General features: G+C 43.0%; 2 protein-coding genes across 3 annotated transcripts in view; one reads left to right on the top strand and one right to left on the bottom strand.

The window, feature by feature from the left end:
* Positions 1 to 339: 339 nt before the first annotated feature.
* Positions 340 to 12,401, bottom strand: ATP6V1E1 (ATPase H+ transporting V1 subunit E1). Its single transcript, XM_072873944.1, has 9 exons — positions 12,243 to 12,401; positions 8,551 to 8,616; positions 6,886 to 6,995; positions 6,331 to 6,397; positions 4,393 to 4,482; positions 2,983 to 3,051; positions 2,511 to 2,605; positions 1,553 to 1,640; positions 340 to 951 (listed from the first exon to the last, which is right to left on the bottom strand). The coding sequence occupies exons 1-9, from the start codon at positions 12,273 to 12,275 to the stop codon at positions 889 to 891; spliced, it is 681 nt and encodes a 226-aa protein (XP_072730045.1). The 5' UTR covers positions 12,276 to 12,401; the 3' UTR covers positions 340 to 888.
* A 1,769-nt stretch (positions 12,402 to 14,170) lies between these two features.
* The window catches only part of BCL2L13 (BCL2 like 13), a 43,285-nt gene continuing 42,059 nt past the window's right edge, over positions 14,171 to 15,396 (top strand). The window contains exon 1 of one of the 2 annotated variants that reach the window (XR_012044254.1): positions 14,171 to 14,415. The gene's annotated coding sequence lies outside the window, so the exon portion shown is untranslated. The remainder of the gene's footprint in view (positions 14,416 to 15,396) is intronic. The other variant, XM_072873928.1, reaches the window with a different exon arrangement.

Consider the following 15,396-nt stretch of genomic DNA (forward strand, 5'->3'; position numbering starts at 1 on the left):
GCACAGAAGCAACAAACCTGTAACTGGAAATGGATTACATTTGTTATATCTAAGTAGCGCAGTTGTGTTACTCTAGTTCTCTCTCGTGAAAGAAGATTGAGGGAACAAAACTACTGACCCATTTTTTAGGAAGAATGAAGCTCATCCCAGAGTCCTATTCAAAAGGCTTGCCTACAATCCAATGTTACTCAAGCAAATAGCTTGATAGTACTCCATGCACTCAAATTCTAGCTTCACAGAACAGTTATTACACACAGCCCTCAACTAGTAAGTCCTTATACACACAAGCCCACTTTTCAAAGGTTGCTGCCAATCCCCCACAGAGAAGTTACAAAGAACTCCATACACACACATATTTTTATTTTAATAAATACAGTTTTACAGGCTCAGGCTTTTTTTTTTAAATCATATATACAGAACAGAAAAATGCCTGACCAAGTAACATGAATTAAACTACTAACTCTGGGAAGGAATGCATGCCCTCTATAACACTGAAGACCTTAACTGAAAAGGGATTTCCTATCGGCAGCATAGTAATTTACTTCACAGATTAGACAACTTGAACAGATGTGGCCAAAGCAAAGAGAGTAACCCTAAATGGACCACTTGTCTTTATAGAGCCACAACAGTGCAAGGAAAGCCAAGAGCCCAAACGCCTCCGTTTTCTAGTGTCACTGCTGGATGAATATGTATGTCTTCACATCCTTTAAGCAATACATTCTAACCACAAGTAGAGAGGCTAAGCACAGCAGGTATGCAAAATTATTCCATTGAAAACAGATATTGGATGACAAGGTAATGTTATATTTCAAGATTTTAAATTAGCAGATGCTTTTGCACCCCCTTCAGTATGGCAGTGGAACAGATCCCACCTTCTCTCATAGAGTTTTAGTCCAAAAACTTCCTGTTGGCATTAGCACCGAAGAGAGCCACTCTGATTTCTGGCATCATCTGTTGAGAAAGAGTACATCAGTTATATGCAATGGGCAATACAATTGCTGTACATTCCTCATTGCAGGCACTGTATGATAGCTAGGCTAGGCTTCAACATTAAGAAGTCAATTCATGTGAGTTTTCTGAAGCCTTTACCTGATCACACATTGCCTGCTACTCTATAGACTTAAAGGAGTGCCTATACTGCAGCATAAGAAAGAGATGCCAGAGCTAGTTTTTCCTACTAGGGTATAACAGGTCTCAGCCAAAGTTTCTACTACTCAAGCTAGCTTCAGTAATTCAAGTCAGCCTCAGCATTTCCACATCTTGACTTCAGTGTAGTCACAACAAGTCTTTCAGTATCATAATTTCTAGAGTTTCATGCTCATGCTTAATTCAAAAGGCATCATTCTGGGAAAAGCCATGTTTGTTGTAGAGAAGCACAAACAGTAGGTAATTTGCTTATTTCCATTAAAAAAAACTTCTTACTTGCCATCCACGTTGAAATCTGATCCCACACACTATTGTGACAGTTAACACATTGGAAACAGTAGGATTTAATTACAAGGCGTAACTAGTTAATTATGTCTTGTTCACCTTGGCTGTTAGAGAAACTCACCTGCTGGGCTACAAGGTCCAGCCGACTTTCCAGGGTATTGGAAACCTTAATTTTACCATCACTGTTATAGATTTCAACACCTCCAGCACTAGAAAGGGAAAAAAACCCAAAAAATCTGTGAAATCCATGGTACATCTCAAATCAGAATGTGGCAGAGAGATTACCCCAAATCAGCACTTATAGGCAAGTCAGATAAGATTTTTATTTTAAAAAAAACAAAACTTTTTTGATCATGTCTTAACAGGAATCAGCACAAAGGGATCCAGTGAAGCAGCACTGCAAAGCATCTTTGGAGTTATCAGAGACCACAGCTACATACAAGGGTCCTCATTAGCATGATCTAAATGCAAGCAGAGCTATGGAATTTGTCACTTCAAAACAGCTTCAGGCTCCATATTTTATTATTAATAGACAGTTTTCAGATTTTGGGAAGTGAGGAAGAGTGCTAAAAGTGTTGTTTACTGGCCCATACATAAAGATCACTGACTATCAGAATATACAGCTTTGTGCCATGTTCTTTATCATACTATATGGAAATAGAGCCTTGCAGACACAGCAGACACAAACCCCATCAAGTTATTATCCTGCAGCACCTTATGACTCAATTTGCTTCACCTTGAGATAGAAAGCATAGCTACATCCATATTTTCTCTCTTTAAAAGACCAATAGTTAGTTAAGTTTCTACCTACAGTTATTCTCTACTTCAGTACTGTGAATCAGGCTGGAGGTTGCACAAAACTTTTATTGACCTTTTTGATTGAGACAGTGCTTGTCTGGAGGAAACTGCAGAGTCTGTGCTTGATTAACACAAAGAAGTGCCAAATTCCACTAGAACAGCAGCAGAAACACTGTGGGGATATTCCATACATAATTTTCTGAGACTGTTCTAGTAGGAGCTGTGGCTTGAAAAGTTGCATTAAGTTAGTGCTTTGTATAAAAGACTCCCATTTTCCTTACATTTCCTCTGGCAGGAAGTTGTCTTGGTCAATGTGAACATCCACATCCCTTTTTGTGGCATTTTTGTAGATTGGAATGCTCTTCTGTACAGCAGTCTAGGATACAAGATAAACCTCCAATTAGCATTGACAAATGCTAGCGCACCACCTGAGTTTGGTCACTCAATCATTTGTAGTAATAAAATGAAGGGATTGAGGCCTCTTTTTTTTTTTTTAATTAAGCAAATGTATTTCAGTATGGTGTTTGAGCCAAAAGCAATTATTATTCTTTATATTGTAGCAATGTCTAAAGTTTCCTAAGTAATATCCAAGAAGCAAATGATCCCCAACTTGAAAAGTATACTTGTTCTCTTGCATTGTATCTGCAGCAGAAGTGCTGCAAGCAAAGCTTGTTTTCGTGTCACACAGATGGGATCTGGGCAGGTCCCAGCCTTCATGAGCAGGATACTGTCAAACTATTCTAGCTGTCTTACCTTAACCATAGGGAGATCCTGTTTCCTGCATCGAACAACTATTCTGGGCTCAAGCAGCTGGTAGAATCCCTGCACAAGATAACCATTACAGTATCAGAAAGTCAACATTTTAATTGTCTTAGAATTATTTAACCCTAAGAAAGGAAAGGAGCTGGTCAATTCAAAAACCAAAACCTGACAATATTAGCCTCTTTTATTTAGTTCTTTGCTCACAAGTTCACCTCATGCAGACATTCTGAGAGGACAGCACCAATATCTAGGAAAGAGCCTACAACTATGGAATATGTGTTTCTTTGTCAGCTTCAAGTTTGGAATTCAAGTGCAACTTAACATAAGTATCATAGGATTGAGTTGCCCAGACAATATACATGTATACATAAGAATCATTGCTGTCTAAGTACACTGAGCATGCAGCCAAGCTGACATTCTCCTATGCAGCTCTTGGAGAGAACATGCAGTAGTTTCAGATGCCTGTTCTAATAACTCCTGCCTTGCAGTTCCTGTAGTAATACATGATAATAGAATAGGTGTAGTTCCAGTTGGAAGGGACCTACAATGATCATCTAGTCCAACTGTGAGCAGTGATGAGTACAAATCCCTCACTGGACCAAATATAATGAGCCAAGACAGACATGGCCAGCTTGCAAGAGTGAGACAGGTTTGTTTGATGTACAGCAATACCAGGTGTGACAAAGAAACAGCACTGAACTGGAAGCACAAGCTGGTAGGAAACACTGTTAAGAAAACTCTGCCATCAAACTGCAGACAGGAGAACTCGTGGCTGGCTTCTGTGAGAGTTTGTAACAAAGGGACCAACTCGTACCAGGAGGTGGCACTAGTGGCCACACGACTGTCCCTGGCCAATGCTTATTGGATTTTTAGCAGTTAATTTCTGGGGCTTGAGGATGGTATTCTTGGTAAGCAAAGCTTTGATTTCTGCTTTGTATGTCTGTCACAGATGCATGCCATACTACAGTAAATTTGTCAAAGCCAGGACTTAAAAGTCTCAAATGCTGAAAAGATTTTAAAAGCAGATAACTATTGACTTATAGGTTTGGAGAAACAGCTTTTGCCAAAGGTACATTTGATCCAACTAATTACTACAGAAGCTTAAAGTGTGCATCCTAAACGTGCATGTTACAATGCATGTGCACACCTCTCCAATTATTCTTATAATAGAACTGCTGCTTGGTATACCAGGTTTTACACCTCAAAGTAAGCTGCAGCCTTATCTGTTCAGAATCCAAGACTGAAAGATATAGCAGAAGTGATATTTAAAACTCAAGGATCACCCAGCAACATTTGATCTAGACTCCAATACAACCGTAACCTCCAGTGGGTTAAGTTTGAAGAAAGACACCTAGGAGGATGGGGCTGTGATCATCTATTTGTTACAATTAAAATATTTACCTGTAGAACTAGTCCGTCCAGCAGTGTCTGGTACCTGGCAGTATCCTTCACCACCTTGGCAAGTCTCTGCTTGGCCTCATTCAGCAAATCCTACATTCAGAAGAAATCAGATCAGCAGAGCCCATCTGTTTGGCATTTGATTTCATGCCTACCAACTTTCTGTACTCCCATTATAGCTATCACACCCTGCCAACACGTAAAATGTACACTCCAGCTGGTGTTCATCCAAGCTAGACCTTCATCGCTGTGCATGGCACAATATCCCTTTCAAACAGTTCCCTTCTCCCTGCCCTGATCTGAACCCGTTATAACCTGACAATAATTCCTTCTTCATGAAAAAGGGAGACCTCAGTAGTAAAAGGATAGTATTTATAATATTAATTCAGACAGACAAACTAAAATATTTTGTAAATCATTGCCTATCGTAAACTAATAAAGTTGTCCAAATAACTGATTTTTTCATCTTTGTGATCGAGCAAAGAAATCTAATCTATCCTTTTTATCAAACAATATTCAGGTTAGGTATTTTTAAATTTTAAGTAAATGCAAGTCAAAATTTAAAAGTGAGAGCTTATTTTTATTTTGAAGTAGCTGGTTTTGATTATCTTTATTCAGCAAATCAGTGTCAGATGAGATTGACTTTTTAAGAAATTTGAGTCAATTGAAACACAGCTCCTAGAACTGAACCATCATAATTACCTTGGATAAAAAAATTGTATGATTTGGTATAAACCTTTCTTTACTGTCCTGCCTCATGGTGTTTAAAAGAAGAGTGCATGTTAACACAATCAGTACTAGGATATAAGACTATCATAATTTAACGTCATGGTCAAACCTAGTTATACTGTCCACCCTAGAGTAACATAGCATTTCTGGAACTACTCATCTCTTTTGTTCACTAAAGAGGCCAAAGATATGACAAGGGAAGAAAGAGCTAGGAGCATGTGACTTTAAATGTTTTAAAATGAGGAAGAGTGTTATGCATTACTCAGAAGCATGAGGTTGAGTCAGCTGATAAATGAGGAAGAGATTACCCAGCAGAGACTATCACAATAGAGTTAGCTCTTTAGCCACCCACCTTCCTCCTCTCTGTGAATACAATCTAAAGTTTGAAACTAGGTTTAAAGAACCAATAAACTGGTGATTTTCTTCTGCTAACTTCCCTTTTTCATGGTAGCATCAGCTTGAGCAACATTACCCAATTTTTTATTTTTGACTTCTACAGTTCTTGCTGCTTTTCCAATAGCTCAACAGCACCATCTAGCAGAATATGAACACTCAAACACTTTCTGAGACGGGGTAAGAGCTAATAGAAAACCTGCAAGCTGTATAATGAGCAGAATGTGCATACACTACACATGGTGTAAGATAAACATAGTAAGCCTGAACTAAGTCTAAACATAGCCTGCTCTGATAAATGATCACTCACCCTATACGTCAGCACACAGACTGGTCACCTACTAGAACAAGAAGTAAACTTTTTCATATACTAGGGGCCACTAAAGGAGACAGAAAAACCTGGTTAGTGGTGTTTTAAGCCTACTTGCTTAAGCCATGCCAGATTTAATGCACAGATGTTGCTTCAGGCAAACAGAACTTCAAAGTTCTCCCATCCGTGCAAGAGAGAGTTCCTGCTCTTTAAAAAAATAAGCTATTGTCCAAACAATAGATAAAACTGCTGCCTGAAATGTTCCTGGCAGAGAAGTGTATTTCCCTAAAAGAGCAGGTAATAGAAACTGTGGAAATAAGCTAAAGCAGACTACTGAAGCTGGACTAAATCCTTAATGACTTTCCAGAGCAGCTGGGAACACCATTTTTGTATGTTGCAGCAAACGTCACTCAATCACAAATCATATTTTTCTTCAGAGAATGGTTAAGAACATTTCCTAACAGATGGTAGGAATAGAACCTCTGTGTCTTTACTACAGAGATACTCACTGCAATAAGGTCATCCCTTGCCTTGAGGACCTTCAGTCTTGCCTGATTCATCAGGTTGGACATCCGACTGCAAGTTGCATGACAAAGTTGAATCAATCCATCAGACTTTGACAGAAGAACTGCAACATTTAACTGTATACTTTACATTTAAAGATAACAATACTACAACATTTAATAACAAAGCCTGTTCACCTGTTTGAATCTGTTTCTGAACTTGCACAAATGACTACAATGCAGAACCCCGTCCTTCAGTAAAGACCCACTAAAACTAAACCTGACATGAACGTTTGTCCCAGAGTAGCAGACCAGGGTAGAGTTCTAGATGTTAACTACATAAAGAAATATGAAAGATTCTTTCACCACAGTTACTAACAGTTATACTATTGCAGCTCACCTTTGATAATTTCTCCCCAGGAAAAACTAGAAACTCATAATTAGAACTAAATATATTGGCTACAATTTGCCTATTTGCCAGGGAAAAACAGTTTTGTATAAAATCAACAATAAAATGAGATTTTGGGCTCTGAAGTCAGCCATCTAACCTAAACAACTCACATTTTCTTTTGCTGTTCAATTTGTTTCTCCTTCTTTTCATAATACTCCATGATTTTCAGCCTCTGTGTCTGAACAAGGCGACCCTTCTCAATGTTGAATTCTTCTTCTGCCTACAGTAAAAATTAAATAACTGAAGTGGAAATTGATTCCATGGGCTGAAAAAAACAGAATCAAAATGAAACAGCCATGCTTTCAGAGCACATTCATAGATAAGCTAGGATGCTACAATTTATGGTTCCATATAAACAAAACATTTCAAACAATACTCAAGCCAAAGGGAGTTCAGGATGTGTTCTGCTGAACTAGAACCTTGCTGACTAAGATACAGCTTATTTTATCAATTGACTGACACATGTTTCCTTGCAGTATTTATTCCTCAGGCACAAAATTACCAAATTTATATATAATATACTGTTAAGCAAAACTCATTTTACCTAAGCTTCAGGTCTGATTTGTTTTTGTAGAATCGGTCTCTTTTCTGGCTACAAGAGATTCTACCTAGAACAAGCTACCCAGCCCTCAGTGTCCACAAACTTCATTACTTTATGCAATTCTTACACAAGGAGAGTGACAGTATAGCTGTTACTTTTTTATAAAGCCTAGCCAGACAGCATGTGAAAACACATGGCAAATTTTCCTATTTATACCTGAGAATCCAATCTCAACTTCTGACTTCTGTTTGCAGATCATCAGGAATACCTGCTTTAGTATTGATTATAAATATTTGTGTATACCTAAATGTTTAAGGGATATTAAATATTATTACTAACAGATATGCTGAGTCCAATACCAACAAGATATTTCACTATTGGTATAATGCAGATTGTTAGGGTTGTAAGACACCATTAATCCTTCTTTAGTAAACATCTATATTCTATCACCAGGTTAATATTAAAGTCAGCCTCTTGTGGGTTAACCTAAGTGAAGAACTCTGCAAGTAATTAAATTCATACGTTAAACATAAATTTATGTTTCAGTTCCCCAGGATACCTATTAATCACATCTAGAATTAAATCTGCAGATGGCTACACAGGTTTAGGTACAGTTATGAACCTGCTTACAAACAAACTTTCACCAACATAATTCAACCAGTTTAACTTTCAACTTTTATCATTTTGGTACATGTATGAATGCTTGTGCAAGATTACTAGCATTATTGCTTTAATTTACTACTAATTTACTACTGTCAGGTCTCTTCCTGACACGCTATGGAAGTCAAGCAAAAATTAAAATTAAACCTTCCAGTAATAGCTTGTTATGACAAACCGTAGCAGAATTCATAATTATATAGAGAACTCCTTTAATCCTCAGTGATGTCAAGTTATGTATAGGTGGGGGAAGGTGTTCCACTTAATCCAGTCTATTCACATTACCAGTCAGCTCTCCTGATTGCTTAAAAAAAAATTAGTGAACTTGCATATGAATACACTTAAGAACCACTAAGAAAACTTTGACCAAAAAATAGCTCCTACTTGTTTTGATTTGTCAAAAGCTAACAAATATTAACTTCATTTGGTAGCATCATTTTTTGCTATGTAATAACTAAATGTGAAGGAAGCTGTAGTTTACAAAAGTGTTCTAGGACTGCTCTGACTGCAACTATCAAAACAGGATGTCAGATGCAGTTTTCCTTTTGCATGTACTGATATGAATTTCCATTTTTACCTTTGCATCTATTTCTTCAGCCTTTTCATTGGCTTCCTGCTCAATGAAAGCCATCATATGCTTGATCTGTGACAAGAGAGAGAAAAGAAAATATTTTCTGCTGGAAAGGACTTTGATGAGAGGAAGTATGTATATATTCCTCATTTGTACAGTAGGCCCCTCCGTATCCATTTACTAATTCATATAATGTTGTTTTTCAAGGAAATTAAATTGAGCATACAGGTCAAAGAGTCAGTTCATCTTAACACAGATTACAATAATTTTTTTTTTCCAAATAATTCTATATAATGCTGTTTCACTGGCTGTCATTAGAAGAATGTACTTTAGATATGCAACTATACCAAAAAAAACCCAACCCAAAAGTAAATTTGTATAAATGTGAGGCTGGGTATTTTCATTCCTCACTAGTGAGAACAACCTTTCACCCCCCCAGGATTAGTAAAAAAAAAAGAAAAATCCTCACACAGTAAAATTAAAGTAGTCTGTCTGTTATGACATTTACACGAAACATAGAAGATTAACATAGAGTCCCTGCTCTACATCAGGCATAGGTGGCATTTGAATGAACCTGGGCCTTCCACACTAGATGACTGGTGAAGCAAAGCAGAGGGCTACTGACCACTCTGGTCAGATCTGTACAGCCGGAAGTTCCTTTACACACCTGAGAAATCTTTCTTGAAAAAATGTAATAAATTCTGCAAAGACTTACAAGGTCATTAAAAAAATGCTGCTATATGGTTCAAGTCAAAAGGACTTTATAAAGTAGTTGCATATTAGTTTGGAGGAGCTGCAGAAAGAGACAGATAGCAGCACTAGTTGATCAAGACCACATCAAGTATATCACATGCTGCTTTAAAGCCTGGTATGCACTAATATATTCTACTTGAAGAACCTTTTTGAAACCACCTCAAAATACTATAAAACCCAGGTCCACAGCTTAAAGCCAAGGAAAGCAATTGTATTGAGTTCTGCTTATTTATCACATGCCTTTCTGTGGCCAGGCCTAAGTTTAAGCTCACGTTTGCGGCAGACCGTAAGGACTCATGCCCAACCAAACTGTAACTCTGAACAGGTATAGCCATTGCCAAGGGCAGATGGAGTGGACCATATACTTGAGCAGACCATAAAAACCTACTGACTTTTTGCTTGCACTTACTGACAGGATACATTTTGTAGACAATCTGGTCTGAATAAACTTGCACGAAAGATTCTACTTATATAACCTCATGTTAAAATGAAATATTTTAAAGAGATAAGAAAGGTGCCAACGTGAAAACTGAGCCAATGTGAAGAACAGCATTATGCCCATATAGATGAAAAACCAGAAGTGAACAGACAAGTGGAAGATTGTAAGCATGTGCACTGGAAGAAGTGAACAATAATATCTACATCCTCAAAATCAAATCAGCAATTTTTCTTTTAATTGCAGTTTGCAACACTTCCAAGTACATGTCCACCTACAGCGTCAGTTTCCTACCCTGCTCGCCTGATTAGGTGACTGGTTAAACCAAGCTTTAGACCTACCTGCATTTCAGAAAGGACAAGAGAGGCATATAAAATAAGGAAAAATTTTGCTGAATAGCCTATTATTGAAGGAGACTAAGAACTTTTGTATAGCAAAAGTTACATTACTGAGTCACTTCCTCCAGTTTGGTTTGGTTTCTGAATTTTGGAAAAGTACTTTAAACAGTCCCAGGTGTTAATGAAATGTTCTCTGCATAACGAAGAAGAATAAGATGGAAGCAAGCTGATATGGCATTCATTTCCCCTAGTCTGATAAGACTGACCAGCATTATTACCTTCAAAGTCTGTTGTACTGAAATCCCTTTTTGCTTTTCATAGAAATGAAAAAGAGATCCTAAGTGAGACTTTCACATCTATAAAAAGGATTAGTTTTAATAACACTGACAAAAATATGTATTTTTAAATGAGAGACTAATTTTAAATGAAGTTAATAACTTCAGCATAGTAGTATTTCCTATAGAAAGGAAGAGAGGGTTTTTTCCCCCATCAGTAGTAGCGTGATTATCCTTTCCATGGGAAGTTCTAGATGTTAGACTAGCTTTAGCTAGAAGTGACTAGCCAGATTAGACGGAACAATCTATTAAACACCTTTGACCGAATAAAGCAAGCAAGTATATCAATGGGAAAAATTCTTAATTAGAGATTATTTTCAAAGTGAAAATTATTGAAAGTGCCATGGCAAGTGGTTACGAGTTCAGAGGACCTGTTGGCAAGTTCACACTGGATTTATACACATGCAGAACTGTCATGCCACCAGCAGCACTCTCTTTTCCAGTTAATAGGATCACCCTAGGCTCAGGAGTGTAAAACAATGACAGGAAAGTTGCAGATATGAAATGCTATTAGCATTACATGTTTAGTATATCAACAGATCCTGAACTAACCTTTGAAGTTCAGGTCCATAGTGGCTGAGCAAGACCACCCCAATGTCAGCTTTATTTTTATTATCTTCATGGAAGAGGCAAGAAAAAACAAACAAGCTTCTCAGATAAAAGGCAAGAGAATGTAATGTTACAATTCCCTTTTTGCAGAAAGACAACCTACTAATATTACTTTCAATGTGATACTTCCTTGCCAAGAGACTATGTTTACTGAATGAGAAAGTGAGACACAAAGCACTTATGATGCAAAGGACAAAGGGAACTTGGCTGATCTGCTCATCACCTGTAGGAAACCCCACGGACCAGTGCTGACTGGATCCGTGCAGTCTTTAACACAGCACGCCATTTTCAACCCAGCTGAAAGCAGCTTTTTTAGGAAGGGCAGTGTTTACTGTCAATAAGGACAAAGTGTCCTGCCTCAGGAGGAAGTGTCCGCAGTCAGACTTCAGGGTTGTAAGTTTCCATTGCAAGAGAAACCCAAGTTGCACTACTCTGCTTAGGATATAAAAGTGAAAAAGGCATTCGAGAATGCTGAATAGCATACCCAAATGCTAAGTTACCGCTAATTAGATGTAGTATAGCTATAAGAAAAAAAGAGATGGAAAGTCCTTAGAGAGCAACATCTAAAGAGACAGTACTTAATCTAAGGCAATGTATTTATCTGCCTTCAAGTGCAATTAAACACTGTAGATAGCATAAAGACTACTCATGATCTCTTTCATTATAATCTGGCATAATAAGTAATAAAAATGCTTCAACAAAGTTCCCCAATGGGTGGACAATCAATCCTCCCAGGGGAAAAAATAACTTTCTTCAGAGACTTCTCTTTCTCACTAAGATTCTCCGAGATCTTTCCCCTTCACCAACGCTTGCTTTCACAGGAGAGCACCACTGTTCCACCCGCAGAGCAGGAGACCCTATTCCACAACTAAAACGTGAACCAGCCGCAGCTGGCTGCAGCCGCTTCTGCTGTTGCCGGGTTCAGAGCTGTCACTATCCCTCCCGCTCCGGGTGGCCTTTTACCAGCCGGATGGCCCTTCAGCTCAGGCACACCTGAACCCCACGCCTAGCACGGCTTTCAGGGCAAGGAAGCTGCCTCCGCCGCCCTGGCCCAGCCCTCGGTGCCTCTCTCCTCACGCTGGGTCCGTCCTGTCAGCAACCCCCCGGCCCGGGCCGGGCCGAGCGCAGTGTGGAGGAGACAGACAGACCTGGCAGCGGCCCCAGAGCCGCCGCGCTGCCCGCTGCGGGGCCACAGGCTCGCGTTCGGGCTGGCGCCCGCGGCCCTACCTGCTTCTGGACGTCGGCATCGCTGAGCGCCATAGCGGCGGCGTTGGCGGCGAGGCTCGAGGGAAAACGGTTGGGGCCGTTGGCGACCGCGAGTGGAATCAAATCCGGTTCGGGTCACAGCCGGTGCTGCTGCCGCTGTGTCACGCCGCCACGCCCACCTGCTCCTCCGGGCCAATAGAAACCTGAGCTCTGGCTAGCGTCACGGGGGCGGGTCCTTGCGCGCGACAGACTGCCATCTTGTGGTCGGGGACGGCTGTTGCGTTTAGCGCCTGTCGTGACTGGAGGAGGGGGCCGCGTCGCCTTCCCTACCAGGGGAGAGCCCCGGCGTGGCCGGCCGGCGTGAGGGGCTTCCTTCGCGCCTCCCTCCGGTGGCAGAGGCGGTAGCTGCCCCTGAAGCCGAGCCGAAGTGAGGCAGCCGGGTCCGCCCGGCTCTTCCAGCCTGCCGCCGCGCAGGTGGCAAGTCTTGGGGGGGACAGGCTTGGACGTCAGAGTTCAGCCTAGGAGTTCAGGGGCGCTGCGTGCAGGAGGTGAAGTAATCTTTCCCTTGCGTGCAGTGCTTTTACAGCGTTGGTGGGAATACCGTGTTCAGTCTCAAAAAGAGCAGAGCTACTTGCAAGAAACACTGTAATGTGTTTAACTCGTAGCAGAGAGAAATTAAACACGGAGAGAAAATTGCTTATAAGGCCCTAAAGTAGATTTCTTTTGGCAATGCTTTGGGCTTCCCATCATAGGAAGCTTTGATATCTCAAGGTCACTTTCAGCTGTCAATTGTATAAATCCGTGAAATGCTATTTATAACATCTCACAGTTTTTCCAGGTTTGGACTGGCAAGGAGAGGAAACTGGCTTCTTTACCCGCACCTGAGATGCGGGGTAGCGTTAAGGACCAGGAAGAGAAAAGCAGGAGGCGGGAAGCAGCTGGCCGAGGGGAAGGGAGGCTGGAGGTCAGGCTGTCGGGTGGAAGCAGCTGATGGGAAGCCTTGTGATGGGCCCCTCAGGCTGGTTGTACTTTTATGATTAGCAATTATGGCACCAGCATTTCATTGTAGGAATACGTGGTGGGGATTCAAAGCAGCATTATTATTATTATCTTCTGTCATTTTGTGACCTCAAAATGTGCAGGACCATTTTCAAATGATATGCTGATTCTTCAGGAGTTCCGTTACTGCTTCCATTGTTTTCTTCGTGCCAAAGTTAAAGCAATCTTCATAACCTCTAACAGTGTTTATTCTAGCTGGCAGGAAGCTTCTGTTTCCATTCTGTAGGTACATTCAGTGGAAAAAATAGAACTGTCCCTTACAAATCAGTGCCAAATGTGGTATTTGTCATATCCGTGCTTCTTCCTGGCTCATTTCTATTTCCTTAATTTTTCCTGTACCCTTTTTTCAGTGTGAAAAAGCTTATTGTAAAAATTTGTATGTCTTTTTTTTTTTTCTCATATTACAATTGTTACAGAGCAGGGAGAAAACTTGTGTTTTGGAGCTTGGGAGCATTTATTTCAGTCAGAATCTAAGTAATATCGAAACAGTCGGAACTGTATTCAGCCTTAGGGGCGGCTTTCTCTTTGAGACTCTGACCCAGCCAGCCCACACCTATAGTCGTGTGAACTGGATTAGGGCCGCGGTAACTAACTGCCATCCGTTATCTTCCTCACAATCTGTGAGGAAAAGGCGAAGGGGTTAATACGCGCGAATCCTTCGCTTGCCTTTTCCTTTGGTACGCGTGCCTTTGGCCGCGGGAAACCCGCGCACGCCGGTACCCGCCTCGGAAAGGGGCTTCTCCCCTCCCCTTCTCGCCCTCCGGCGCCGGGCGGGGCGGGGCCGCCCGCGGCCGCTGCCGAGCCGGAAGCGCCGGTCGCGCCTCCCCGCCTTTTCCCGCCCCCTCGCGAAGTCACGTGGCGGGAGAGGCGTCCTGCTGGGCCCTGCCCCGCGGCGCGGGCCTGTGACGCGCGACACAAACCGCCGTGACGTGACGCCCCCTCCGCCGTCTCCTCCTCCCCGCCCCTCCATCATGGCGGCGGCGGCGGCAAATTAGGGCAGAGCTCGCACCGCCTCGCGCGCGCGCGCGCGCGCGCCCACCACCCCCGGCGGACCGACCCGGAGCGGCGCCGCTCCTCGCCCGGCCTGCCCGCCCCCCCCTCATCCTCCTCCCTCCGCGCCCCGCGGCGCTCGCAGGTGAGGAAGGGGTGGGAGCGGGCGGGCGGGCTAGTTATTTATTTATTTACTTATTTTCCGCTCGCGCCCCCGCCGGCCGGGAGCGGGGGGGGTGTGGGGGGGAGCGGGCACGAGGACGGCGCGGCCGTTGGGCAGCTCGGCGGCCGCGCGCGCGCCTCTTCCCCCCCGCCCGCGTTGTCTGTGAGGGGAGGGGGGAGGCGGCCGCTCTCCGCGGGGTCGGTGGCCGCAGAACTTCCCCGCGGGGGCGGAGCGCAGCGGGGCCACGCCCCTCGGCGGCCGTTGCCCCCCCCCGCCGCCGCCGCCCCCGCCGCGACTGCGGCTGAAGGACGCGTCCCTCCGTCCCGCCGCGCCCGGGGCAGTCCCGAGGGCCGGCGGCGGGCTGTGGGGCGGGCGCCGCCCTGGAGCGGGTGGCCGGGTCCCGCGGTTTGTGAGAAGGGGCTGTGCCCCCTCCGCCCGCCGGCAGCTCCTGAAGGGCGGCGGCAAGGAGAGCCGGCGGCTCCTCCGCTGCAGGGGCTGCGGCCTGCCTGCCCGCACCTGCCGCTGTAGCGCGTAGGCTGTGGCTCCCGCGCGGACCCCGCCGGCTGACTCATCCCGGCTTTTTGCTCCTTGCCGTTTCTGCCCAGATATAAATATCTCATTCATCGCCGTAGTAACTGAGTAGCTTACGCTGCGCTCTCGCAGGCTGCTCGTCCGCTCCGGCTCTGAGTTCCTCTGGCGCTGTTGAAACTTAGAGTGAGCCCAGGGGTGCTGCCTTACCTGCCTGTCCTCTTGTTCACTCTCAAATCCAAATAGCGCTCGGCAAATTAAAAGAGAAAGTGAATGAAAACTTGTTAGCGAAAGCTGGGTTTGTAATGACTTAATGTTGTGATAAGACAGCTTAAAGCTGGAAAGGACTGAAAACCTTTATGGTAGCTAACTCATGTGGCTTTTGTTTTCCTTCCTAAAAGAAAAATTAAACCATTTGCCTAGAATGCTCACTTA

The sequence above is a fragment of the Ciconia boyciana genome, chromosome 1, assembly GCF_034638445.1.
Source record: "Ciconia boyciana chromosome 1, ASM3463844v1, whole genome shotgun sequence".
NCBI lineage: Eukaryota > Metazoa > Chordata > Aves > Ciconiiformes > Ciconiidae > Ciconia > Ciconia boyciana.

What these genes read in the sequence shown, in the direction of transcription:
- ATP6V1E1 (XM_072873944.1), bottom strand. Translation starts at nt 12,275, where the DNA reads ATGGCGCTCAGCGATGCCGACGTCCAGAAGCAG. An exon ending in ATGCCGACGTCCAGAAGCAG is followed by an intron (nt 8,617 to 12,242) that starts GTAGGGCCGCGG and finishes CTCTTGTCACAG; the next exon opens with ATCAAGCATATGATGGCTTT. An exon ending in CAAGGGATGACCTTATTGCA is followed by an intron (nt 4,483 to 6,330) that starts GTGAGTATCTCT and finishes TTCTGAATGTAG; the next exon opens with GATTTGCTGAATGAGGCCAA.